The sequence below is a fragment of the Apiospora phragmitis genome (genome assembly GCF_038363925.1).
Source record: "Apiospora phragmitis strain CBS 135458 chromosome Unknown utg000001l:1.0-2902119.0:1.0-2906034.0, whole genome shotgun sequence".
Taxonomy (NCBI): Eukaryota; Fungi; Ascomycota; class Sordariomycetes; order Amphisphaeriales; family Apiosporaceae; genus Apiospora; species Apiospora phragmitis.
In genome coordinates this window covers 2,840,883-2,868,451 of record NW_027117399.1, presented here as the reverse complement: position 1 = coordinate 2,868,451, position 27,569 = coordinate 2,840,883, and the positions used below count along the sequence as shown (strand labels likewise).

At 54.0% G+C, this 27,569-nt stretch overlaps 4 protein-coding genes across 4 annotated transcripts; 2 read left to right on the top strand and 2 right to left on the bottom strand.

The window, feature by feature from the left end:
- Positions 1-620: 620 nt before the first annotated feature.
- On the bottom strand, positions 621-2,760 carry PG994_000860 (uncharacterized protein; the record flags this gene model as incomplete). Its single annotated transcript, XM_066852269.1, has 7 exons — positions 621-731; positions 806-1,017; positions 1,092-1,515; positions 1,582-1,853; positions 1,940-2,049; positions 2,120-2,467; positions 2,594-2,760. 7 exons carry the CDS (start codon positions 2,758-2,760, stop codon positions 621-623), a joined length of 1,644 nt encoding a protein of 547 aa, XP_066722901.1.
- A 7,655-nt stretch (positions 2,761-10,415) lies between these two features.
- Positions 10,416-14,078, top strand: PG994_000859 (uncharacterized protein; the record flags this gene model as incomplete). Its single annotated transcript, XM_066852268.1, has 5 exons — positions 10,416-11,560; positions 11,613-11,738; positions 11,807-12,115; positions 12,148-13,518; positions 13,577-14,078. 5 exons carry the CDS (start codon positions 10,416-10,418, stop codon positions 14,076-14,078), a joined length of 3,453 nt encoding a protein of 1,150 aa, XP_066722900.1.
- Positions 14,079-14,902: 824 nt separating this feature from the next.
- PG994_000858 (cation diffusion facilitator family metal ion transporter) lies at positions 14,903-16,566 on the bottom strand (the record flags this gene model as incomplete). Its single annotated transcript, XM_066852267.1, has 7 exons — positions 14,903-15,250; positions 15,451-15,696; positions 15,769-15,965; positions 16,039-16,186; positions 16,247-16,291; positions 16,363-16,412; positions 16,482-16,566. The coding sequence occupies 7 exons, from the start codon at positions 16,564-16,566 to the stop codon at positions 14,903-14,905; spliced, it is 1,119 nt and encodes a 372-aa protein (XP_066722899.1).
- A 1,382-nt stretch (positions 16,567-17,948) lies between these two features.
- On the top strand, positions 17,949-25,279 carry PG994_000857 (uncharacterized protein; the record flags this gene model as incomplete). The annotated part of the gene is made up of 6 exons (XM_066852266.1): positions 17,949-17,963; positions 18,021-18,713; positions 18,743-19,018; positions 19,348-21,090; positions 21,123-24,334; positions 24,415-25,279. 6 exons carry the CDS (start codon positions 17,949-17,951, stop codon positions 25,277-25,279), a joined length of 6,804 nt encoding a protein of 2,267 aa, XP_066722898.1.
- Positions 25,280-27,569: the final 2,290 nt, after the last annotated feature.

The following is a 27,569-nucleotide window of genomic DNA, read 5'->3' as shown; positions in this document are numbered from 1 at the left end:
TCTCCGTATTATTTGATGGTCTGGTTCTTAAACTCAGTCGTGACTTGACAGAGTCAGCAGCTGAATACGGGGAAGAGTATTGGCAACGTTGAGTCCTACTGCAAGTCTGCTTACGTCCCTACGAGGCTAACTGAAATACGAGATTGAGAACGAGGCTTAGGAACGCCCATGGTGTGTGATGGCTTGCCTAACTTGCATCATAGTGCTGACGGGATCTCAACGCCCATCGACGAACCACGTTGTGTGCATCGCTACCAAGCCTCTAGTAAAATTCAGGTGTCAGCCCACCTATGCCAGATCCCTACACGTCATTGGATGGATATTCACATCTATTCCTAGCCTTGTATCGCGCCGTAAGACGAGAACTTGGCAAGCGTTTTATGCCTGATTAGAGAAAATGCATAGTACGATGTGGCTGAGCTGCTATAGTTACGCCGTATAGCAAACAGACTTGGCTGCTGCTATTCTAGACCCCCTATGGAATTATTTTCGCTTTGTAGGTCAGCGACAGTCCTCGCCAAAGTAACGTTGCCTTTGAACTAGAAATCTATCACAACAACACTAGGCTCGTGGCTAAAATGCTGGTGACGTCTATACACCGCCAACGAATGATCTATAGTTTATGCTGCCGCCTCGCTGTTCCCACTCACATGCTCTTCTTCGACCAGCGTACTATCGTTTGGCGGGAAGTGGGAAAACAAAAGAACCCCCATCCCAAGGACGGCGATACCCTGAAGAAAATTTGCGGTGTCAGTGAAAGCTAGTCCCCATGTTGTTTGTCAGTCAGTCAGGCAGGCATGCTTACCGCGTTGCAGAAAAACGTCAGATACGACTTTCCAATCTCGGACAGGGCAGCGAAGATGAAGCCGAACAACCCCAGGGTGGCGAGGCGGGCAATGTTCTCCACGAGCGTCACGGCATTGAGCGCGTCGGCCCTTTGTGACTTGGGACACATCTCGGTGATGACGCCCTTGGCGGCGGGAGCCGATCCAGACCCGAATGGTAGGATAAAAGCAGCTGATGATGGTCAGTTCCAAGAACTCATGTCATGTCAGATGCCTCATCAGAAGCTAGCAAGACTTTTTACTTACCCATATACACGTGCCACCCCTGAGTGGCGAACGCAGTGACGGCCGTCAGCAGCCCATCCACGACGAGACTCCATCTCAGGAAAAGCAAGTCAAACTGCGAGGCCAGCTTTTCAATCGCCGGGTCGGGAATCTCGGTCACCATCGGCTCTTCCTCCCCCTGGCCTGCCGACGTTGCTTCGAACTGCCGCGGATCGGTGGGAATCTCGGCTGGCGGTGTTTCGGGGTCACTCTGGCCCAGGTTTTGGGTTGCACTACGGGCGAACCACTTCCTCCCGGCCGCGATGATCCGAGGGAAAATCACAATCAGGAAGAAGGCACGCATCAGAGCGTTTCCGGCCATCAAGTATCCGTTGTCGGCCTGCGTGAAGCCAAACTCGGCCGTCGCGTACATCTGGATCAGTATAGGCGCATAGCCCGTCGCAACCTGCTATGGTCAGCTCTACTGCTACAGACGAGAGGTAAAGACCTGGAAGCGAAGATGTATACTCACGACACCCAAAAAGATACCGCAGCAAAGGAAGAAGACACCATAGTGCTTTCTGATTTGTCCACTGTGAAGTTGCAACCGCTGGGGCGCCAGTACCTTGAGAGGTGCGAGAAAGCCCGCCACGCCCTTAGTGCCGGTCTTTTTGCCGTCCGTCAGAGACTCGGGCGAGATATAGGGCAAGGCCACGCGTGCGTAGACGCTGGCGCAGCAAAACAGGCAGAAAGCCGCAAGGAACGGGCTTTGGATGCCGAACCGGTCACCGATCATGCCTCCGACTGTTGTAGTTTGTGTTAGTTCGTCAGGTCCCATCTCATGTAATCTCATGTACCACCAAAGACTGATAGTGGCCTAAGCAACTTACCCCAGAGGCCGAGACTCATCCCCAGCATGATCATTCCTTGCAGCTTGCCGAAGAGAGCAGTCCGCTGCAGCGGCTCCACGACCTCGCCGGCGATGGTATTAACCACCAGACTAGATAGAGAGACCATAAGTCAGTCCCTGACCAATTAACCAACCCCGGCGCATGCATGCAAGTACTCACATGTAACCCGCCGGCCCCCCGAGGATGGTGACCAGCTGCGTCGTCTGGATGATCATGATGCCGGCCTCGCCGCCCGCCTGGACGCCCAGGATCTGCAGCAGGACGCGGATGGCGGGGATGGTGGTCTGCAGCATCAGGGCCAGCCGGGGGCCGTACCGCTTCACCATCCAGCCCGAGACGAACAGGTTCAGAGTGCCGCAGAAGGTGGTGCTCATACCCAGGATGGAGAACTGGGTGGCGGTGCCGGCGGCGATCTCGTTGCGGCTGCAGCGGTCGCCGATGCCCTGGAAGGGTGGGTGCTTGCTATAGAACACATCACATTCCATTATGTGGAACATGTAGAACAGACTACATCGTCACAGTTAGTACGTGGGTGTTCACGACAGTGCAATCCATAGCTTCCATGGCTGGGGATGCGCAGGGTTGGACTGCCAACTGTCATATATGTCATTGGCACAACAAGCAAGCACATACGGGACCTGGGTGACGGAGAAGGACAAGGTAATCAGGAAGCCGGCGAAGACGACCCGGTTGGGCGTGCTCCAGACCCGCGACCATAGCTTGGACGCGGCGTTGTTCTTCTTCTCCTTCTTCTGCTTGGCGTCCGGAAGCAGCGGGCTCCGCTCGTCGGCGGCCGTCATGGCTGGGCGTGTGGAAAAGTAGGTGGGGTGGGAGGGGGAAGGAAACCTCGGAGCCAAAAGATCTACACTCAGGCGCGCCAGCGACACAACTAAATCGACAAACCAACAACAAACCTTGGCAGCAAGAAACGACGTAAAAAGAAAAACAAAATAAACTCTTACGGTTCCAGAGGAATCGAGAATGAGAATTCTGAAGGAGCGGTGGGCGGTGGGCCGCCGGCCGGACCAGAGCCGACTAGGTTCGAGCTGCCGTATTTTGCCTAGTCTGGCATGTCTGGTCCCCCTTTTGCTGCGAGTGAGAGTCTCCGCCGCCTGCTGCTTGGTTGATCCCTTCGGTTTGGTCCCGATGGGCGGTATCGGGAAGGGAGACAGCCAGTCAGAGGCCGCAGCCGCTTATCAAGGAGCAAGTAGTGAAGGACTTTCCCGGGGCCTACATACATTGAGCGGCTCCTAGGCTTCGATGTTGACATAGCAACAAGGCGAACGAACAAGACGGCTTGAGGTGGGGCGCATGGTCCTCCACGGCTGCCCCTTCACTCCTCCTCCTCTCCTCCACCATATTCCTATGACCGGCATTGAGGCTGAAAGATGTTGGCAAGACAATGGCCGCAACGGCAACCCGGCTCTCCACCTGTGCGCAGTCGGTATGCTCGAGAGAGGCGCTCACCCGGTTCGAGTAAGGCTGGGTGCCCGGTGCCCCGCTCACCTCATCTCCCTCTTCTTCACCACTGTCTCTGCAGACAGCAACGGTGTCAAGGATTTGGGACTTTTACTGAGACTGCAATAGAGATGCGCAAGGAACGATGAACTTCCAGAATCCCAGCACAGATCGCTTCTGTCATGTTAGCAAAGTAAGATGAAGAAGCTGCGCAAACTTTGACGTCGTTAATTGGACGAAATAATCAAATGCATACCTGCGGGTTATTCAAGTTCTCTAGTTGCGATATCCTATTCCTCATACCCCAGGCTGGATGCCAACACTTGCTTGATGGCGTCCAGAGTCCCACGCTGATACTTTTGCTTTACTTTTGTTCTACTTTTGCTGACACGCACACCCGCAGAGCAATCGGTTACATACTGATCAGCCGTGGCGCATCAACCCCCGTCATTCATTACCAGTGTGTCGGAAGGGTGGTTCACAAGCGTGATAGATAATGCAGTCATCCTATGTGGTGCGGCAATCAGCAGCGTCGGGCCAATCCAGAGGACGGTAAGCCGGAAGCAGGGCTGGCGCTGGCCTGCAAAGGAGCATTACAAATGGAGGAGAGAGAGGCCGGCATCGGACGCTTGAAGCCTACCTACTCATCATACGGGGTTCAAGATGCGTCATTTACATCAAGGGGAAGGAGGGCGACGATGGCGGTGAGTAATGCGACCACGACATCCATACCTCCTCAAATGATGCACACAGCTTCGCAGATAATCGGAGGCAAGCCAATGACATGTGTTGTAATTTGGGAATCAGATAAGATCACGAGACCAGCCCGACGCCACGGATCCGTCCACTCGACGCTCGACTGGATGGAAGGGTGTCGAAGCCTCGAAGATCTGTTCCCGGATGCGGCTTGGCGCGGGTGTGGGGGTCGGCCATTTCTAGACAACCCCTCACCCCTCACCCACTACCCCTCCAGACCCCTAGACCCTTCACGCATAAGAGTCAAAAAACAGACCCCAACTTGACAAAAAGCAATGCGCGTCGCTGTAACGTGACAGTGGCTCCATGGCTGCTGTACTGTGCGAACCTTGGAAGAAGCTATGGAAACCCAGTAGAGACTCCTCCCTCTGGTCATGTGCGATGAGAGAGGCGGGGAAGCAAGAGTGCTGACGACTGGAATGGCGTTCGAGACGCTTCGCTGCAGGCTCGCATTGATTATGATCGACGAACACACGGAACGGGTGAAGCGAGCAGGCGGCAGGTGTGTACGTCATAGCTGGAGGACACTGAAGGGAGCTGAGGTAGATGTGACACGTCGGAGGAAGAGCAGCGGCACAGCGGCAGCGGAAAGGCTTCCTTGGGGGCGGCTTACCTACCAAGTAGTTTATGATCTACATGCATAGAGACATTCAAAGTAAAGTCGAGCTTCACTTTGCGCGTGCTGGCCGCCGGCAAAGAGCATGTATGGGTTCTGGTATGGGCAGGCAACACGAGGGGGATACAGAGATGAGACCGTAACATGACCTGCGCTGAGCTGAGCTGGACTGCTGAATCAGCCAGTCCTTTCATTTTTCTCACACCGGTCGCCCCGAACTGATTTGACCTTCCATCATCCTCGGATAGATCATGAGAGCTGGGGAAACAGACCCAAAGCGTGATGGCAGGAAGTTCCAGGGTCCTGGCTAAAAGGAGCGGCCCGTCCATATCGACGGGTCACTTGCGCATACAAGACATGCATGGAGTCCAGTTCCAGGCTGATGAACAATCATCACGTGTATATCGAGCTTGCTAATGCCGACTCAAGGCGAGAGGCTAGAAGCTCGACCATTGCGTGATGCATTCACATTTCCGACAAGAGACGAGGCTAAGACTTGTCAGAGCATAGGTGCCGGCTTGGCGCGGATAAAGTCCGACGTAGAAAGGCCCAATCACAAACCAATTGATTCAATCAAATAGCAGCCGAGCCGATTGGCGAGCCGCGAGTCGAGGCACGCGTTCTGCTCAGTTTACTAGATAAGGTGGGATTGCGCTCTAGCTTGAGGCTTCAAGACAGACACTATGCATAGGGCAGCCCGAGCGGCAGAGACTGGCTCCGGGTGACAGTTATCCTACCACTACCTCATGTCACTTACATACAGCATCGATGTTGCTGATGGCGGGATCAAGAGCACTGCATCATATGTACATACCCATGTAAATTGCACAGTGGCTATCTCGGCTGTCCGTAGGGTCTCCTGGTGGCAGAAACGAGCATGAGAGTAGTGCATACATTCCTTTATACAGAGAAAGAAAAGAAATCCACGTACTGCTTTTGCTGGGGATTGAACTTGAATGCTTCGAACTTTTCGAGTTCTCAAAAAGTTAAACAGCTCAGTGCAGGGGGCCGCCTTTTCATAACTGAATAATTCGCCAATAGGCCGTGCTGCCCGAAAGCGAAAGTTCATGAGCTGATTAGAACTATAACGTATCCCACAAGCGAATGTCCCACACAAGCGAATGTCCTATTTTTTTACACCCCTTCTAATAAAATATAAGTTAATTTCACCATAACACATTTAATATATTAAAAATAATCGGAATTTTTATTTCTAAATACTTTTATATTATTTTAATAAGTACGCGTATTATACCCGTGCTTTCCGTAGATTCTATAGCGCTATAAGCGTGTCTTAAACGTTCTCATACGATCACTCTTTTAACGCGATTCGTTTTATAACTATTTATTAATATCCCTTTAAAACTATAAGTTTTCTTAACTTACATACGAAATAATCCTCTATTTTATAGCCGTTTCTTTTTTATACGGCGGCGCCGGCTAAACATTTTATTTACTTTTCGAAATATCGCGTTCTCACCTTTTAAAAAAGTAACTCGGTATATAATATATATTATAATCTTTATAATCTAATTAAAACTAATTAAAATAAATATTAAAAAGTTATTTTAATACTATATAATACGGTTTCGAACATATTCGGTTTAAAATTAAGCCTTAATCGAGTTATTTAAAGTTTTTAATTCTTAAAAAATAAATAAGCCGAAAAACGTCCTTAAAAGTATTAAAATACGTAGCTTTATATCTAATAATAAAATAATATATTCCGGATTATATAAAACGAGTCCTATTTTTTAAAAGCCTCCTTATATATTTAAAACGATAAAAATCGCTTAGAACACTTTTAAAAACGCTAATAAGAAGTCCTCCTTTAAAATATAAATAATATACGCCCGCATAAAATATTTAATTTCTTTCCCGTACGCTTTTTTTAATATATAAAAATAGCCGATATTAAAAAACTAAAACTTATATAATAAATAAGAAAGTATATAGAGTATAATAATCGAGTTCTTTTTATAATAGAGCTCGAAAGTTATCGAATAGTGGCTTTCGTAACTATTTAAGATTAAGAGGCAATAATAACCCTTCGTATAAAACCTAATATATTAATTAAAATATCGAATCTAGTCCTCGCCTCTTTTATTTATAATTTAGCTATTTTTAATAACTACGATCACTTAATCCTTCGGCAATAAGCTGTTTTCGTATTAAAAAAAGAAGTACGTTTTCCCGGTAAAGATAATATATAGAAGGATAGCGTAACCGTGTAATTCGACGCCTTAAATAATTATAACCTATTCCCGGTTCCTTTATTATATTACCCTAAGCTTTCCGTATTAATTAAAAGTAGTTATAACTATTTCGAACGAGATTTAATTTATAAAAAAGCCGGTCTTATTAAAATTATAAATATCCTCTTTTTAAAATCTTATACTTATAAATTATATTTTATATAAAAGTAAATTACGCGCGATACGCGTCGAGATTTTTATAAAAAACTTTTTAATAATTAATTCTTCGGTTAAAACGCGTCCGGAGGTCTAGTTATTATCATATAAAATTAAAAGCTTAATTAACGCCGACGCGTCCCGCGTCGTATAAATTAAATAATCGATTCGCTATATCTTTTATATTACTTAATTAAGAGAAAAACGATCGCGTATTTAAATTAATAATATATTAAATAATCGTATCTTCTTTAAAATTTAAAAACTTTTAAAAATTCGTAAATATTTCGTATCGTATAAGTTAACTATTTCGTTTATATTATAAAGTTTTTAATAAGATGTAATAAATTAATAAAGCTTTTTATACGCTTAAAATTAAATCTTCTTAAAGTGTTTAAAACGTTAGAATTATATTACTCTCTTTTTAAAGTTATAGCATTTTCGGACGTAAAAGAATATAAAAAAAGGTTAAAGCTATGAGGAAATTTGTGAAAGTGGGACATTCGCTTATGTGGGACATTCGCTTGTGGGATATGTTAACTGACAGACAAATCTTACTGTTCGTCGCTTCCTAATTGATATATCTCAACATATGGTCTTGACCCACGACCACACCAAGTACAACTTTGGCAGTGCCAGTCTTGATGTGGCATCCCCAGGCACGCGACCAAACCGGACGCTAGATGGATCCGTGGGATTCTGCCCTAGGGGCCTAGAGAAAGCGTCCAACACTACACGGGCTGTCCCTGACTTGTTTGGAATAGGACACACTGGCTCGGCCATCAGGGCAAGCCAGCGCTACTTATAAGCTTCAAATTAGTGATGAACTGGACGTAGGCAAGCAATTCGGTACCCCCCCAGTTCTGCCCAAGGGACGCTTGTTGGGGGACTTTCGTGCCAAAAAAGCAGGAGTGGATGGATTTGGTCAAGCCCGAGTTGGGCCGGAACTTTTCCACATGGCGAGTTGGAGCCCAATGGACCCGACCTAGCCTAGGCGCTTCGCTAGAGTCATCTTGATCACCTATCACACTGGTGGGAATGGCAATAATCATAATGTCTCAGTGATAGCTCCAGCTAGAATCTGGACAGCTTATCGTGGCTTGGCTTGGCTGCTGGCAAGAAGGCGAGACGTTCTGGATTGAGACCCGTCCCTTGGCTACTGCTACTGCTTACCTGCTCATCTTCGAGGCTTTCTGGACGAGGTCCAGAAGGGAAAGGCTGGATCGCGCGCATGCGGCGTGAGCGTGAGGCGTGCGGCGTGCGCCAGGATCTGGGGATGGCATCCATGTCATGTCTTAGGCGTGGGCGGGGGGTTCAAACGGTTGGTGTAAGGACGAGGTTACCTGGACTCGCCAACTGGGCCTAGTGCCGGAGAGCACATGCGTCTTTTGCTTGTGTGTGCATCGCAGCAGACTGTAAGCTGTTAAGCGCTGGCCCATCGAGCCCATCGAAGTTCCAAGGAACCCCATAAGGCCATCATACCCTCTCTCTCTCTGCCTGCTCACCGCAAGTTTCCCTCTGGCCAATTTCCCCTCTACGCATGTGCACCATGGAGGCACTAGGGGGCTTGGAGGCAGTGCTATCGAGCGACAAAAAAAGGACGAAACACCGTTGCATGGAGGGGTATGCGCGAGGGAAAAAAGAGAAGAAAGCGACTGGAAGGGCATCAGGTCTGGAAGCCGGAGGTGCAGATCGGTCAATCGATTCGGCAGGACGGTAGGAAATCGTATGAGCAGACACACGCGGCATGCGCAACTTGACATATAAATCAGACGCGTCCAGTGCCAGATCAGACCAGACGTGAATCGTCAAGGCTGCTGCCGTCTAGTCTTTGGTCTCGTCTTGTCTTGTCTTGGTCAATTAAGTACAGGCACACACAGGCACTGGCGCTGGCACTGACATTTGCACTTGCTGCTGCTGCTATTTACCTACTGGCACTAATAACTAAAGAGGCAGACTGATTGTCCACCGAAAACAGCCCCCCCCCCCCCCACCCCACCTTCCTTCTTCCTCCTCACCATCTATCTCTCCACCACTCCCCTCGACATCGGATCCCACCTTGCTTGCGGTCGATCCGTGATTGATGATTTGATTACTTAAAATCATCCTGGAGCCACATCCCACATATTCCTCTTTTAATACCCGCCCGCATCTGTCTATTTTGTTGATCTGCGTCTGACGACCGACTCGCCCATCTGACCATCACATCTCGAAAAGAGCAGGGTCCCAGGAAGTCTGGACAGCCCGTAATTAACCCAGCAACTGCCAGGCCGACAGACGTCAGGCGGTAGTCAGACAGACGACAGTCGCCCGGATTCAGCGATTGCCTGGTTGGGTTGGATTAATTGATTGATCTGCTCATCTCATCCGTCCTCTCGGGTCGCTCTGTCATCTTCTCTCTACATACATACCTGCATCTCAGCAAGTCACCCACTTGCATTCTGTCGTCATCACCTCGCGTCGCATCGCGCTGCAAGTCACACACACACACACACACATACGCACAGCAAATACCCCATCGCAAATCGCAACGGCTGTCGCGACCCTCTCCGACACTAAGAAAAAAAGTACCTACATACTGTATTTCAACTCCCCCTCCCGCCCCCGACTAGTCAAACAGAATATTCCCCCGGTGGATCACCAACCCTTCTTTTGCGGGTATTGCTTGCTGCATCTTTCTTCAACGGCAGTCCTAGCAATTCTCATCTTCGGTCCTTTCCCGTCACTTTCTCCAACCCACTGGGACTGGCAGCTCCTTGCAAGGCATACTGTACCTTTGCAGCGCAAGAAACTCGGATCCTTAGCCTTCCTTTCGGCCACCGCTTACGTCAAATCCCATTTCGCTTTGCCCGCCACAGCCGTGCAAACGACCGAGACGCCAGCGCCAGGCACCGCCCCAGCAGAGCAGAGCAGCCCTTGGCTCGTCCAAACCCGCTCTCACCTCCGCACCCTCTGGATACCAGGCCATCTGCAACAAAATATCCGAGATGGGTTCAACTATGGGTTTCCCTACTGCCATGGTAGAGGAGCGCTAAACCTGCCGGCGCATCGTCACCCCTGTCTGACCCAACTTTGACCTTACTGAACTGGACTCACCAAGGAGCGAGCTGCTACTTGCTCTACTTGCCCTACTTACATTCCTTCTCACCCTCGCCCAACCAACACCCGCATTGTCACAGCGAGGCGAGTGGCGCTCAACACCTGCTACCTCATCATGTTGGGCAAACTGTTCAACTTGACGTCCTCTACAAGTACCACCAACCCTTCACCGGCATCTCAAGTGCCTCCATCGCCATCACCCGAGTCGGTCCAAGAGGAAATCCACACCCGCAGTCTGCTGTTTCCGGACACACAGGCCCTTCACTACCGCCAAGATCAGGTTTTTCCCCTGCCAGCCGCCTCCGCCCTGCCGCTGAGCTCCCCGAGCAGTTTCGATTATGACGGAGAGATCGACCTGGACGTCCGCGATGTCCGCGTCGTCGTCATGCAGGACAGTCTGGGCGCTGTGAACCCGGCCCTCATCTACGATAGCCACCCGGGCCCAACGGTGGGCGACAGGCCGCCCACCGGCCAGGGATATCCTCAGGGTTCGGTGCAGGACCGCCGGAACCCTACTTCGCCCCGGAAAACCAGCATCAGCTATTCCCGGCCCACCGTGATCCCGCCCGAGAGTCCCCAGCCCCGCCAGGGAGCCTTTGATCGAAGGCCGTCGGTCCAGTCCCGGCATTACACCTATGTCGAGTCAGAGATCCAGCGGGCGTCTCGGGAGTACCGCGAGGAGATTGCCAACTTCACGAGCTGCATCTTCGCCAACTCCGAAGTCATGTCCTACAAGGGCACTTCCACCAAAGTCCACATCGTCCCCACCGAGTCCAAGTCGGACATCTCGAGTTCCTACGCGGGCGATGGGAGGGGATCCATGGGCCGCGCCAGCATGCGGTCCAGCAAACTGGCCCAGTCCTCCACGTCCGAGTCTGCGTCGGCTGCTTTTGAGGCGCCCAGCCCGTCCCTGCGGCCGTTGGAACGCAGGAAGGTCTTGATTACCCGCCTTTTCCCCGTCAATCTTCCCAACGACGACATGGAAACCCCGGCCTCGGGGCCTACTCCCCTCAGCCGCCACTCCGAGGACGGCGGCTTCCCCTTCCCCATATCACCCGACGAGTCTGGCCCCAAGAAGAAGAAGCCGCAGCCCAAGCAGAAGAGGACGCCCATGTACGCGGTAGCCTTGGTGCTGCACTTGCCACCGAGCACCCCGGCCATAGGATCGGCTCCCACCAAGTCCGTATTCAAAGGCCCAGGCTCCTATTCGGAGAACGACTCGTTCCCGTCTTCTTTCAACTCGACCCGCCGCTCCGGCTGGTCCATGACGGGTTCCGGCCTCAGGCGCCGAATCTTTCGACACGGCCTACAGCAACGACGGCGAAGATGACATGGACGCCATCACTCAGCACTGGGACATCATCATGAGGGCCCTCACGCACCTGCAGTCCGTCGTGGCCACGATAATTTTCCCCATGCTCAAGGCGGTAGACTATTCGTCCCCGAACCCTTTCATCCGAATCTCCCGGCGCAAGTCGCTCGAACCTCGTCGGTGAATACCCACAGGCGGGGCTCCACGGCCTCTCAGATGAAGCCGCCCAAGACCAACGCCAAGCTGGTGACGCTGCCCGCGAACTGCTTAATGCAGGAAACGGTATTGGGTCGTGAAGTGGACGCGGCTCGGATTAGGATCGTGACGGGTCTGCGTGCTACCCGAGTCATTACTGGCCAGGGTCGTTGGGGTCCCTGGCGTGACGAAGCCAGATGGGTGGCCAAATGGGCGGGGGGCAAAGAACAAGGCTTCTTCTTCTTCACCCTGCTGACTGGATTCCTGGCGACACATAACGACTGGCTTCAGGCTCTCAGTCCCGTCTGGTATCGCCGGCGCTACTACCAGCAGCAGAAAGGTCGCGGGAGGAAGACACCTCGCTACCTTGCCGGACAATCATCGTCTCCAACGACAAGATGGTCGCCCGTCGGCTCATCTTCTTGCTCTCGGCGTTTCTGCCTACAAACCAGCAGCTGCCATCGGTGCGAGCGTTCCGGCCAACCACATCTGCTTCCTTCTCCCATTCGCCTCCCGTCGTTGTACCAATACTCAAAGAAGAAGTTTTGCGCCGGAAGCTTAACCGCAAACCACATGGTGCGCCCAGAGGGCCTTCGCACGGCCGCAGCTTTAGCATCCAGTCTCAGGCCACTACACGATCTGCCACGGGAATACCCGCACAATTAGCGCATTTGAGTCTGGACACGCAGCATGGAAGACGCATGTCGGATGCCACCTTCAAACACACGACGCTCCCCATGCCGGGCAACGATCTGAACACTCGCAAGAGCAGCGCTGCCACCACCAACACCATCACGCCGGATGCTGCGGTCCCCCACTTCTCGTCGCTGCACCGCGCCGACACGCGCCGCAGCAACCGCCCCGGCAGCAGTGGGAGCACAGCGGCCGATGACCTGAAGCGAACTCTCCGGCGGGGAGACAGTATAAGCGAAGGCACCGCCGAATCGAGCAGGAGAGGCTCGAATTGGGGCAGCGTCATTAGTACGCTGTGGAACGCGAGACGAAAGGGCTCCACGGCTTCCATCACCCAGACGACCCTGGACTTGCCCAGCGGTAGACCGAGTCCGCTCACCTCTCCCCGCATGCCTACTCCGAGGAAAGAGGGGTTGGCCGAGATGGCGGAAGAGGCGCCGAGGGTCGAGTCTCCCAGCCAAAGCCAGCCTGAGCTGGAAACGAACTCGTCCAAGTCCTCGACGGATCAGCCAGAAACACCTAAGAACAAGGTGGACCGTTCCGATTCCTCCGTCAGGCGGATCCCGGATCCCATGGGGGCGTTCGAGTCTCCTGTCAAGACCACCATCAATTCCGACGACGGCGTCATCGACGTCGATATCCAGTTTCCCGACTACCTGGCCACGCTCGACTCGGCCGTCAGCTCTCCCTCCAGCAGCGGCTACCTTTCGACACCCGGACTCGGCAGTGCCATGGACAGCTTTGGGCAGTTGTCCCGTATTGCCATTGACGGCGATGCGCCCCTGAATGTGGCCGGCTGGCTGCAGCAGTACCACCGGGACTTTGCTCTGCAGGCCATTGCGCCGCAGGCTGACTTGCTGAATAAAGTCCGCGAGTCTCTCATGGCGGAACCCACGCCCCCCATCCATCTCCAGCAGCTGCCGTCCGAGTGGCCTGCTGAGCATTGGGTGGATGTCAGCAGTGCCATCATCGCGGATACGACCAATTTCACCATCAAGCGCCTGTCCTACAAGCGCCTGTTCCGGCCTAAATTCTCTGCCTGCGGACCGGGGTAGCGGGACGACGCATCTTTCCAGCAGCACCTGCTACCCCTTCAGCTCGTCGCTGATGACGCCGGCGCTATCTCCCTACGAGCAGCCGCTGAACGAGAAGATCGAGGAGGAAGTCCTCGTCACGCTTGACGAGACCCTGATCGAGGCCATCGAAAGGGTGGTTGCTCTGCCAAGTGATCATTCTTCCAAGGAGAGCTCGGCCACGTCCTCACGGTCTGCCAGCAAACATCGAGACCGGCGAGACAGCGAGCTCTCTGAGCAAAGCCATGCCGAGCCGACGGCTGCTGCTGCTGCTACCGCGGCCGCGCCCACGACGGACGTCCAAGTGGAAGTACCCCGCGCCGAGTGTAAGGCGGTCGTGCTGGGGACTTTGGAGGGCATCGTCCAGGACGTGGTCGACCAGCGGGAGAAGGAGGGCCATTCGCCGTCGTCTCGCGTCCGGTACGCGCCGCAGAGGGCCAAGGAGAGCGTTCTGCGGACGGCCATACGGGGTTGGCTTGACACAGTCGAACTTGGAGATGCATAAGGAGCTAAACGTGCTGTGACCTGCCGCCAGTTGACGAATTCTCGTCCCGTTCCACCAATCAAAGCAAAGCAGGTGCACACTGGCACCTTGTTGTACCACCACCACCAAGTCCTCGCATGGAGAGGCCAATCATTTATATGCATTGAGATACCCCCAAAGAAATATTTGGTTTTTACTTTTCACAGCCAGCTGCTGGTTTTCTTCGTCGGTCGAAGCAAGGTTGCTCGGAAGCAGTTTTGGTTTTCGCACAGCATGGCGTTTGGCAGGGTTTTGTTTTTGAGGAGTCAACATGTATAGAACCAAGTTAGAAGGGATTGATTGATTTTATGTTGAATTGAACTTGATTGACTTGACCTGACATGGAATGCACATTCCAGGTAACTTGGCGTCATTTATGCGTGAAGGTTAATTCTTTCTAATGCTGAGATTGAAATTGTACAAAGTCACCATGAGAACCTGGTGATTACATTACCAGCCCGATATCGGCGTACTGGAATGGTTTGCGTGCAGGATTCGCGTCCTGTTTTAATCAGAACCAAACACCCGGAAACGTCAGGTGGTATGTGGAGTGCTACCCTCACCATCATTCCCAGGGAAGGCAATTGACTACATACAAACATCAAGAGGGAATACTCCGAGAGGTTCCCAACCTCTAGGAGACAGGAAGAATATTGTGTGTAATATATGTAGCATTGCTCATTTGGCAAACTCGACTTGATTATTATGTATTGGTATAGAGAGCAAGATCGAGCCAGCGGACTGGCTCGGGTTGCATCAATCACACGCTACTCAATGGAATTCGAGTAATCTGTCCGTTTGACCATTTACAGAGGCGTCGAGCCTGCACAGCACTTGAGAGCTTTGCAAAACTCGCCACAGACCACCATCTGACAAGCCGTTTCGTCTACATGCCCTGTTTTGATCGTCGGGGCTGGAGAGGGTGACACGAGGGTACTGGTGGTCGATGTAGGGGGTGTCGCGGCCGAGACTTCCGGCTGCAAGGTCGTGGAGTGAATGCCGTACGCGTGTAGGCACTCATTGACCGTCCGGGCACGCTCCATGAAGTCGGCAACAGTGTCGTTCTCTCCAACAACCACATGGGCCGAGGCCACCGCTTTTGTCTGATCTAGGCGCCAGATGTGTAGCTCGTGCACCGAGTTGATGCCAGGAATCTGTCGAGGTGTAAGTAGGTTAGCTTGGCAGCCCAAATTTGAGAATCAGACAGACAGAGAGAGAGAGAGAGAGAGAGAGAGAGAGAGAGAGAAAAGAGAAAGAGAGAAAGAGAGAGATGCCTTTTCAAGATCATGCTTCACATCGTCCAAGTGGCGCCGCGCGGAGCGCTCTGGAGCAGGATCCGGCCACTGTTCTTGACGAGGGGCAGCGACGACAGAAGGATCATGACGGCGATGCCCATGCTCACGCCGGGGTCGGCGTAGAAGCGGGCGTCGTAGCGTGTGACCCAGACGACGAGGGCCGCGATGATGACGCCGACGTTGTTCAGGGCGTCGCTGAGGACGTGGGTGAGGGCGCCGAGCATGCCGAGGTCTCGGCCTCCCGAGGAGGATGAGGATTGCAACTTGGCGGCGGTATGACGGTGGTCGGCGTGGGTGCTGAGGGGCTGTCAAAGGGGATCATTATTAGTCTCGCAGCTGTTGACTTAATAATCGAGTACAGGAGAGTGTATGCCTACCGTCAGGGTTCCGGAGCTATCTGTAGTAGGAGATCCGAGCCCATCGGGAGCTATACCGTCGCTGTGATGAGCATGATGATGACCCGAATCACTGTGATGATGGTGGCCATGGTGCTCATGTAGAAGTGTCGCGCTCAGTATGTTCAGGGTGAGGCCAACACAGCCCATGATCAGCACCAGCTTCGGATTCTCGATCTCTGTAGATAGCAGTTAGTGAGAACATACATACACACACACTATACCAGAGCATGGATTGGGGGTATGCCTTACTCTTCAGGGAGATGAACCGCTCGATGGACTGCAGGAAAATGGAAACGCCCAGGGCCAGGAGGAAGACACCGTTGAAGAATGCACCCAGCAGAGAGGCGCGCGCCCACCCAAAGGACAAGTCCTGCGGCGAATCTGCATCTTGGGAGATCTAGAGGGGGTAATCAGTTGCGTGTCGATGTTTGAGTGAGCTAAAGGGGTTGGCACTTACGATGACAGCAACGAGTGCGACAACGAAGCCGATGAGATCATTCAACTGCGACCAAGAAACAAAAGTTAGATGGAGATGAGCCTCGCCAACGTCTCTCCCGTCTCCGATGGGCTTACATAGTGGAAGGCATCGGCAAGTAACGCCAACGAGCCAGTCATAAAGGCCACTGCAGGATACATACGTCCGATCAGTCAGCGACTTGGAGCATTTGGGATCATGACAAAGAGGAACATACCAACGATTTCGGCAACAAAGAAGGAGAACGTAATCACAATGGTTCCGATGAGCTTCTGCTTGGGAGTGAGTCTGAGACCAGCCATTGAAATGCTTGTACTGACCCAACCGTCAGGGGGAGATCGGAATCAATGGGATGAAGATATTGCAGAGAAGCACCAAACACACGAGAGACGCGGCTTTTACAAGAACAAAGATGGGTGTGTTTGCCAGCAAGCACAGGTTTGTATGGTAACACTGGACGAACTAACAATCAGCAATCATGGGCTACGGGAGAGAAATGCAACCGAAGCGAGTCAAGTCAACAATTCAGGTGGTCTGGTGATAGGAGCTGCTCTTGTTGCTATTTACATGACTTATTTACTATGGGATACACCTACCTCTCCAAAGCGCGACGTACCTAAGGTTCTTCTCAGCTAATGCAGACAGCCAGATATATCTGCAGTATGCCAATGTCGGCTGGTTTGCACCTCAGCGAGTATGCGAGACTTGGCCGCGACAACGAACTATGTGCTTACTCTGACACGACACGACTCGACACGACACGACACGACACACGACACGACACGACACGACACACGACACGACACGACACGACACGACAGGTTCAATGCCGCATGCCGTTTCTTTCTTTGTAAGCGGCATGTTGCAGGATATGAGATGACATGTCCACCTCGCGCATGTGTGGAACGCGAATAATCGAGATCAAGCAAGCAAGATGCAGCCTCTGAGATGTCCATGTCAAGCACTTGAAGCTCTCTGTAGGTTAACTAGTGCAGGAAGCGAATTGCTTCACGACCTCCCACTGTTAATTGGCTACAGCGGGGTGGCCAGTGGGCCGCAGTCAATCTCAATGAGGAGGGGCTCCCATTGACCCATCTGAACTTCCTTGACATGCGCCCGAAATAGTAACGAGATCTGGAGATCCACCAATTGCGCGCACCGAATATAAAGAGACGGAAGAAAATCAACCATATTTAGAATATAATACTCCCGTATCAATTGATCGGCCTCCCTCCACAAGCGAGGGTGGGTTTGGTTTGCTCAGGAGGGTGGCTCCTCCAGTCAAGCTCCATGCGCCACTAGCCAAGCCCTCCCAGAGTCAAGCCGTCATCACCAGCGTCGTAGACTTCATCGTCAAATATTGGTGACCGCCCCATGCTCCAATCAGGCATTTGTGCTTGGTATAAGGTCCCACGATCTCAGCCATACGTGACCAAGATGTACTCCGTTCCGTAGTATTGCATTGCATTCTTGTGACGCAATGACTTCTTCTATCCAACGTGGGCTCAACCTTGTAGGCCAAGCAAACATGCGTTCTGTTATATCTCGCCCAGTCTACGCTGTACCTGTGCAAGACTATCCAATTTCCCAGTATCAACGCCTGGCCAAAGGAAGCCCTCAGGCACTTACCCGTCCAACAGTACTTCTAGTTATTCTACAGCATCTGCATCGGCATCTGCCCGCAATGGACGTCATCAAGGTAAGACTATCTTGACCTCTGCAGCCATCACCTACCTCGAGACTGACTCTGTCGGAGAACACAATTGGCGAGAACTTCGGCGGTATGGCGCAGGACCTCTCCACACATCAGTTCCAGCTATCTGATGTCCCGGACCTGACTGGCAAGGTCGCCGTCGTCACAGGTGGCAGCGAAGGCATTGGATATGGTTCCATCCACACACTGCTCGACCACAACATCTCCAAGGTCTACGTTTTGTCAGTTGACCCCGAGGTCATCAAGGGCGCCAAGGGAGCCATCGCCAAGGACTTGGGCGAGGAAGCTGTCAGCAAGACGAAGTGGTACACGTGCGATCTGGCTGACTGGAAACACGTTAAGGAAGTGGCCGAGGAGATCAAGAAAGATACCGACCGGATCGACATACTTATTAACAATGCCGGCCGGGGCATCATGACTTATGAACTCACTGATTACGGCGTGGATAGGCACATGGCCGTGAACCACATGGGCCACGTCGTACTCACCTCGCACCTGCTTCCCCTCTTGAAGTCGACCGCCGAGAAGGGCGACACGGTGCGCATCGTCAACCTGGCTAGCAACGCCCACCAAGGAGCGCCCAGCGACACCAAATTCGAGTCCCTCGAGGAGCTGAACCAGGACCTCGGGCCGAACCCGCAGTATGGGCGGTCCAAGCTGGCGGCCATCCTGTACGCCCGCTACTTCACCCGCAAGGTGACTGAGGCCGGCCACCCGAAAGTGCTCATGAATTCGGTGCACCCGGCCTCGTGTCGACCCGGCAGAGCAAGGAGCACATCCACGAGCCCTTCCCCATTCTTGGCTATGGCGTGTCGACGATCATGGAACCCTTCAAGAAGTCCCAGTTCGAGGGCTGCGTCTCGAGCATGTTCGCAGCCACCAAGACGGAGAAGGGCGGCCAGTACATCTGCCCGCCGGCGGTGCCTGAGACCGGGAACAGCCTGGCGCAGGACGATGCGCTCGCCGACAGGCTGATGGAGTTGACCCGGAAGACGGTGGTGGAGAAGACAAAGAAGGACTCTGTTGACCAAGGATGTCCTGTCGACTTGTCGCACTAAGTTAATATGTATCTCTATGTAAATCAATTAGATGATGAATTGTATTTCCTTCTCATGCAATGCCTTCTTTTATTTGTATAAGTGTTGCGAGTTGTGAGCCTTCCAATCGTTGGCACGAATCTTAGCAGCCAAGTAAGATGCCGAGGTCGCTAGAACGCTGAGCAATGCGGAGTAAATGCACCTAAAAATGGCCGGCAGTGGACCTTCTGCCCGCCGATTAGGACGTCTTATCGCTGATAAGAGGTTGACCCTCGACTCACCTCCAACTGGACAATTGAGCTTTCGCGACGCCTACCTACCTCCCATCCCAGCTCAAGGCGCTTTTCCATAGTTTCCTCGGGGATGATTGCATCTATGTTTCCAAGACATTCCAAGCCCTGACGACGAGCCTCGAGTGCGAGCCCCACGAAGAATACGAGCGGCCGTTGCATCACCATGAAGAGTCCATCCGCCATCGACTTGGGTTAGTCAAGAATATTCCAATGTCGCACAGCAACACCTGCAACAACAGCACCACCTCGCCGACCTCGTCACGGCGCGGGCCTTTGTCGCATCTGCGCCAGCTGAGCAGAACCAGCTTCGACAAGGTCTCTTTCGGCGCCCCGCGCTCCCCCGACACCGTCTCGAGCAACTCGACCGTCCGCAATGGCCCCAAGCGCATCGCCCCGCGAACATGCACCGTCTCCATCAACGAGTCGCTCATTCCCACCCGCGACGAGGTCCTCCTCAACCTGGAGCTGCTGGGCGGCGAAATCAAGCCGGGCAGTCTGATGTCCATAGTACCTGCCAAGGGCGAACAAGACCGAACCGCCAGCTCCAACTATGGCTCGACCAAGGCCTCCCTGCTCCATCGCACCAATACCGGCGGCGGTGGCACCTCTGACGATCCATCCAAGGACCCCAATGCCCACAAGCGCTACGTCTTTGTTGTCAAGGACATGTCCAAGGAGGCGCGTGCGAGGAACCCCACCATGGAGATCCTGGTCGCCAAGCACGTCGGCGATGCCTTCGGCATGAGGAAGGGCACCCAGGTCACGCTGGCGCCCGTCGACGAGCTGGCGCCCGCCCGCGAGGCCTCCCACGTCGAGTTGACCTTCAAGGATATGTACCTCTCGAGGGCCGACATGTGGAGGCTGGCCGTCTCCGACCTGGCCGACCGGACCGTCTACAAGGGCCAGATCGTCTTCTTTATGGGCACCATCAAGGCCACCGTCGCCACCGTCTACGTCGACGGCCACAAGGCCCCGTCCGCCTTCTTTGGCCGCCATACCCGGCCCATCTTCCGAAGCGAGTCCGCTAGGTACGTGCTCTTCATCCAGATGGCCCGCGAGATGTGGGATTTCGACTCGGACGGGTCCGGCGAGATCATGTTCTACAAGGTCGTCAATGGCTTCCTGCCCGCCCTCTTCAAGAAGTGGGCCATGCTGCAGGTAAAACACCTCGTCACCATCGTCCTCTTCGCCCGAGTCGAGTACGACACGGGCATCAACACCAACCTCGCCAATGACACGCTGGAGGATGATTTCTACACCGGCTACCAGACGTTCGGGGACCGCCGGCCTTACAAGGACTTCTATCGTGTTGTTGTCAGCGAGATGGCTAGCGGCGAATGGACAACGATACTGCATCAGCTGAAGCGAGAGTTCAACATATTTCGCAAGGACATCAGCCTCTTCCACCTCGAGGCGAGGGCCGACACCCCCGTCGACTCGGAGGACTCCAAAGCCGGCGCAGCATCCCGAATCAAGGCACATTCGTCCCTCGCCATGTACGGCAACTTCCTCGAGGCCATCACCATGGCCTCGTCCCAGTATGCCACCGACTACATCGACCGCGACCTGCTGCGCACGGGCATCTCCATTGCCGTCATCAGCCCCGGCTCCGGCGTGTTCGAAGTAGAGTACGAGAACCTGCGACGCACAACCGAGGCCATGGTGGGCAACGGCATCGGTATCGACCTGATCTGCATTCCCAAGATCCCCCTTCATTCCGTCCCGCTATTTCGCTACCGGAACCCTCACTATCTGGGCGCCAACCAGCTGCGGGGGCGAGAAGTACGAGAAGCCGCGACAGTACCCCGAAACAGCCTACGCCTCTGGTTGGCAGCTACAGCAGCACCGTGCACGAGTCCATGTCGCCGTCTCGGCTGGTAGAAGAGACTGGTAGGTTGGCGCCGCTCTCGAGGCTTCGCAACGACGAGTGGGCCTTTGCGCTACCCCAGTGGCTGCATGTCTCCTATTGGACGGGCAAGTCCGAAGATGCTCTGTCGTACCATGGAATCACGCTGTTCGCCCCAGAGCATGCAGCCAAGGACATGGAAGAGGAGGAGTTTACCATCCGGTGCCGGCTCTATGATTTGCAGATGAGAAGCGTGCTGGAGACCAACGAGATCGAGACGCCTCCGCTCCATAACGATCCCAAGTACCCCGACCCGTCTAGGTTCACCAGCGGCGTTGGACACTCGTCGAGCACGTTGCACCCAACCTCGACATCGTCACACCATCGAAAGCCCACGGACGGTCTGACCGATCACGTGTACGGGCTGCAAAGATTTGTGCCCGAGCGGCTGACCAAGTCGGGTGAGAAGTCGTTATGGAAAGAACTGCAGGCCTTCGACGAGTCTCGCGCCCGACTCCCTCCGACGCGGGGATTTCCACAGTTACCGAAGCCCACGCACGACCTCCACCTCGAAGAGCCCACCCGGAGACAGCTGGTGGAAGATACAACAAGCTTGTTCGGGACTTCTGTTGGCGACAAGAAGAACGATGCCTCGTTACCTGGGTTCCCCTCCAGTTTTAGCTCCACAACAACAGCTCGCCCGGGATCATCTGCTACCCAGAGTACTATCTCCGAACGGCGGCCTGAGTCGACGGCGACTGCATCATCAAACTCCAAATTGCAGCCCGCCAAGACCCCTAAATTCATGAGACAGATCAGTCTAGGGCACAAAGGCTTCGGCATTGCCGCGCCCAAGACGACCCTGGCCGAAGTACGCACCGAGCACGTCAGTGCTCAGCAGCCGGGCCCCAAAACACCCACCCCGGCCAGGGTAATAACGCCGACGACGCCCGGCAGACCATCGATCCAGATAAGCTCGCCTCGGATCGCACCCAAAGACAGCGTGTCGCGTCTTATTGAGCGGTCCTCGTCGAATGCATCTTTGGCTGATCACCTCCAGGAACTAACCCAGAACGCGCCGAGTCGGCCTATCCTGATAAAGTCGGGCACCGGCACGGATTCGGGCAGCCAACTCCGATCTGGTTCCCATCTCGCATCTGGGTCTATCATGGCAGCGCCAGGAGGTCGGTCGTCGCGACTTGATGATGATCGCGATGTCATGTTCTCCAAGGCGCTTCGGCAAGATGACCACCAGAAGATGAGCATCAACAAACTGTTGGCCGGGGCCATGCCAGAACTCCCGATCACGCTATCCCCCACTACCGCCATGGCACCTTGGCTCGTGGTACTGAATCCCTCCAACCCCGATATCAACAAGGTCAATGATACCATTCTGTTCAGCAGGTGGCAGCACGTCTTCCCCAGGCCGAGCGAGATGAGAGTCATGCAGTGGAAATCCCTGTCGGCCCCTGCTTCCGTGCCCTTGACCACCGAATACTTCCCCACGAAGGCGCAACTCGACACGGAATTCCAGCGGCAGCCGTACAATATCGCACAGAACTTGGAAGACGACCTCACAGAAGAGCCGAAGCTGCGGGAGGATTTCTTGCGAGAGCTCATCAGCGCCCGCTTCGCCCATGGGTTCCAGGTGGTGGTGGGGCCGAATGTGGCCAAGGCGTTTGGCCAGAAGCTCATGAAAATCGCCGACGTCTTTTCCCGCGACCACATGGTCGAGGACGGGACCAGCCTGTTCATGGGCGTTGGAAACACGATCCATCAGCTCTCTTGTGTCAATGGCACGGAAGTAGAGGTGAACATCTTCGTGAGGAAGCCGACTGAGCCGTCTCTACCCGCGGACCAGCCCTACAAGGCGTACAAGCCGGCCATCCGCACCTACATCGAGCCGAAATACGAAAACTGCGAGATCGACATCCTCACTCCAAGGCCCGAGAAGAACTGGAACAACATCGATTCTTACCTGGCCGGGCACACGGACGAGATGACGGAAAACCTCCGGTTTTGGCGCGCTCGGTTCGTCCTGATCCCCATGAGTTCGCGCCCCTATTCCACGTCCAAGTCGCACCACATGGACAACGACGAGGAGATCCGCCTCGAAGGAATCAAGCGCCTGGCCCAGACGTGGCAGAAGAACCGCTACATGCCCCCGTCGGAGCGGCAGTTTCAAAGCGCTGGGCAGAAGAAGTCGAGGGATCCCAATCCGCTGGACATTGTCTACAAGACGGAAGACTCGTCCGTGGTAATTGCCGCCGAGATGGAGACCCTGCCGCTCTTCGAGAGTGTCGAGTCGACGTCCCGGCGGAGCCAGCTCGTCTCCAACCGCGAGCGCTTCTCCAAGTCCAACTTCAACATCTCCACCTTGGCCGAAGCCATCCAGCAGCCCGTCGAAAACGGCGGGGTGCGCATGCAGAACCGGCGGTGGCATCTTCGGCTGCATTACAACTGTTTCATCGGCTCCGACATGACGACTTGGCTCCTGGACAACTTCGAGGACCTCGAGAGCCGGGACGAGGCAGTGGAGCTGGGGAACGCGCTGATGGTCTACGACGACGAGCGGCCCAAGGACGGCAGCTCCCGGGATCCCCAAAAGGAGCGCAGCCGCGGCATCTTCGTGCACGTGGAGCGGCGGCATCCGTTCCGCGACGGACAGTACTTTTACCAGATCGCCACCGAACTCGCCAAGCCCCATCCCGCCGGCTGGCTCAATATGCGGAAGACTAATACTAATATCCCGTCCGTCCCGTCGACGCCCCTCACCGAGCAGACCCCGAGAGACTCACCCCGTACCGGTCTGAGCGGAGCGTCCCGCCCATCGTCCCTGCACGAGGAGACGTCGCCCATCTCGGGCGCTACCACGCCGACCGCATCCGTACCCGGCGGCGGCAAGAGGGCCAAGGTGGTTCTCAGCAAGATGATGAAATACGACGTCGATCCCCGCCGCAAGTCGTACCGGCCCGAGCGAATTAATTTGCATTATGATCGCCTGCACAACCCGGACAACTGCTACCACATTCGCATCGACTGGATGAACGTGACGGCCAAGCTCATCGAGGACGCCGTCAAGAGTTGGGCCGCCATTGCCGCGCAGCACGGTCTCCGCCTGGTCGAAGTGCCCATCGCCGAAGCCTGTGCCATCACCGACGTCAATCCCTTCCGGAAGCCGTACCACATCGAGCTCTCACTTCCCCGCCGACCAAACGGCCGGTGACGTACTACGATCCTAATTCATTTACGCCCCAGAGCCAGCCGGGGCAGCACTACTACCAGAAGGCGCTCCTGCGGAAGTTCGACTTTGTGCTCGACATGGAGGCTGCCTCCAACTTCCCCAGCAACGTCGACGTCTCGTATTCGTGGGGCCAGCCGGACTTCAAGTATTCGCAGTACATCCACCGGTCGGGCATGGTGATTGTGGAGATACGCGACGACGGGGACTTCTTGCTGCTGGCGAACCGGCTGTACAGCAACCGGGCCGCCGCGTTCCAGCAGGGGCCGCCGCGCACCACGGCCGAGCCGGTCGCGCCTAATGACCGCATCTCGCGTCTGCTGGCTACCAGCGCCCATGGCGGGCACAGTTTAGCAGAGCCAACACCCATCTCGTCGCCCTTGTTCAGGCCAGTGCTGTTTTCCTCCTCGTCCTCCCAACACCAACAGCAGCAGCAGTCGGTCCGAGACCCACCACCCGTATCATCGCCCAGGCTGGGCTCGATGGCGGGGCGGCCCGGCATGATTGCGTCGCACGGGGACCCGGAGATACTGCGGGAGGCGCTGATGAGCTTCTGCGCCGACGAGGAGGCGCTCGAGGCGTTTTACCGGGAGACGCTCGAGAAGGGGGCGGCGGTCAGCACGCCCGGGTTCGGGGCGGCGGCTTCGGTGTCGTCAGTGTCAGGTGGGGGTGGGGGTGGGGGCGAATCGGTGGTTTCCGACGCGGCCATCCCCTCGCTGGGGCTGCCTCCCGGCGTCCTGGGGGATCGGGAGTTTGGTGGGCTTGGTCTTGGTGGTGGTGGGGGGCCGCCCAGTCTCCGGGTGGGAATGCCCAACAGTGTGGCGGGGGCGTCGTTGCTTCGACGTGGCAGTGTACAGCATCATCATCATCATCATCAGTTATGAAATACCTAGTACATATACAGTTCATACAGGTACATATAGTACCAAAACATTGCATCTGTCGGGCCTGGGCTTTCATCGCCACGCACGATGGCATGGCAATATACGTGTACGATGATGAGTCAGTGGTACGAAGCACAAAGTTGTTTTGCGGTATGTACACTAGTATAGGTTAGGTAACATGCTGCATGCAACACGAGAACTTTTACGAGTACGCATTCTTGACCTTGGAAAGTTGTCCATCTCCCGGGATAGTAGGAAAGCGGTCAAGCCTGACACGGGGTGCCAAAGATAGGAGAAGCATGGAAGCATTCCCGGAGCGGGGACCTGATTCCCGATTTCCACACATGGCATACTTGGCAGGGCTCTCTCGCTGTGTAGTCCGTCCCCTTGCGTGTAGATCAGGTGCACAGTTACGTACATGTCTGTGATATTTATATAGCTCTGGTTGCTCACCTCTTGTGTATTCAAGAAAAAGACGGGAAATGCAAGTTACGATTGCGACGGGGATGTGATTGGTGCAACGCATGCGACAACATGCAGTGCCACGTCCGACGCCAGCCATGTAGGAGCCGGGGGATATTTTTGATTCGCCCGGTAGATGTGCATCCCTTTGTGCCTTGCTTTTCTCCATGGTTAACGGAGATGGCAGGCGTCATTTGGTAGGACGGAACTGCATGCTTGACTTCCCATTGCATGACCTGGCTTATCAGGCCTTACCTGGATTGGGTGTGTGCGCCTACTTCGGTCAGGCATGATTGATTAGAAGGTAGGCGAGTTATCGTGAGCATCCGTGGAAGTTGGTAGTATTTCCACGCACATGCACGGTAGAGGTTGATTACAGTTGCATGGCGCTTATCTCATTCACAATTCAAACATCCATCATATACTCAAGGCATTTTGGACGAGAGGAGAAAGAACCTAGAAGGGCTCAGCACTCACTCAGCCTGATCTTAGCATGTCGTTTGAGGATACTTAACTCCGTAGTAGTTCGCGCCTAATAAGCTTAGGTTGCTGAGATGAGAACGAAGCACCCCTGCCTATGGCAGCGCAAGTGGCACGGTAGGTGGAGGCAGGAGGAGAAACGGGACTAGGGGGCCCCCTTGTTCTTGTTTTTGTTTAAGTGGTAAAAATGCGACGTCAACGGCGCGTAGCTAAGGGGGCAAGCTCATTTCAATTAGGTCAGAGCCCGGGAGTAAGAAGCAGGGGAGGGTAATACTATGTAGAAATGCTACAGCTAAAATGACGAGGTTGAGAGCATTTATGTATGTAAAGCAAATTGAGTGAGTGAGCAGGTCGCCATTTGTGTATCTTCAATTCAAAAAAGGGGAAGAAGGGACGCCGTTCAAAGATTTGTTATTGTCGAGATCCAGTGTTTTTTATCTTGGACTCTTGGAAGCAAAGGCTTGATGCAACTTGGCGTGCGACTGTCATGTTGATCCCCCGAACGCGATCGAGGGGTCTTGGCTATTGGCGAAAGCTCAGCACCCTCTACCCAGGCTTTTAGGCTTGGAAGTGAAAAGAAAAGCGAACTCCTAAAAATAATAAGCAGAAACGGTCACGACCGCCACTTCACTCCCAAGTGAATAAGTGACACGGGAAAGGTTTACATGCTACGTCATTACGCAGCAAAGCTGGTAGATGCCGAAGCAGACCAATGGCATGGTTTGAGATGCACTGGACCGTCTGCTGTCCGTCGGCTCCGTCCCTGGCGAAACCGACCTCGTCGATTAGCCTAGCGACAAGTGTTTGACAGTTGAGCAAGCGATCGTCATCATTTCCGTGGTAGGTATGGGACCGACGACCGACGACCGACGCATCACCATTAAACAGTCACGACGCTCGGGAGGCCGCCCATCCAGTGATGGCCGCAGCATGGGGCCATCGTCACCCCACTAGTGCAATTATTGGCTATCGATTGTCTGTCAGTAACATGTCGGTAAGTAAGTCAAGTAGGTGAAGTGGGAGTGAATGTCCCTACATCTCGGGAGTGATGCATGTTGCCAGCATACAGTACGGAGTACGTGATGCTCAATCTATAGTTTATTCAATTGTTTATTCGATATGAAGACGCACGCGCAAAGCCTAGGTTAGGTTGGGGGTTTCATGCTGCGTCTTGAGTCAGGCAGACCGACATCTTTACCATTTGTTGGAAGTGTGCAAGTGCAGGAGGGAAATGAGCAAGAGGTCCAAGGGCCCAGTTTGGTAGCCACAGACCCCAGTCCCCTCTAAAAGTCCCTAGATCTCCTTACTGACTGCACCTAACTGGCCTGCAGCAATAGGTAGGCTTTGG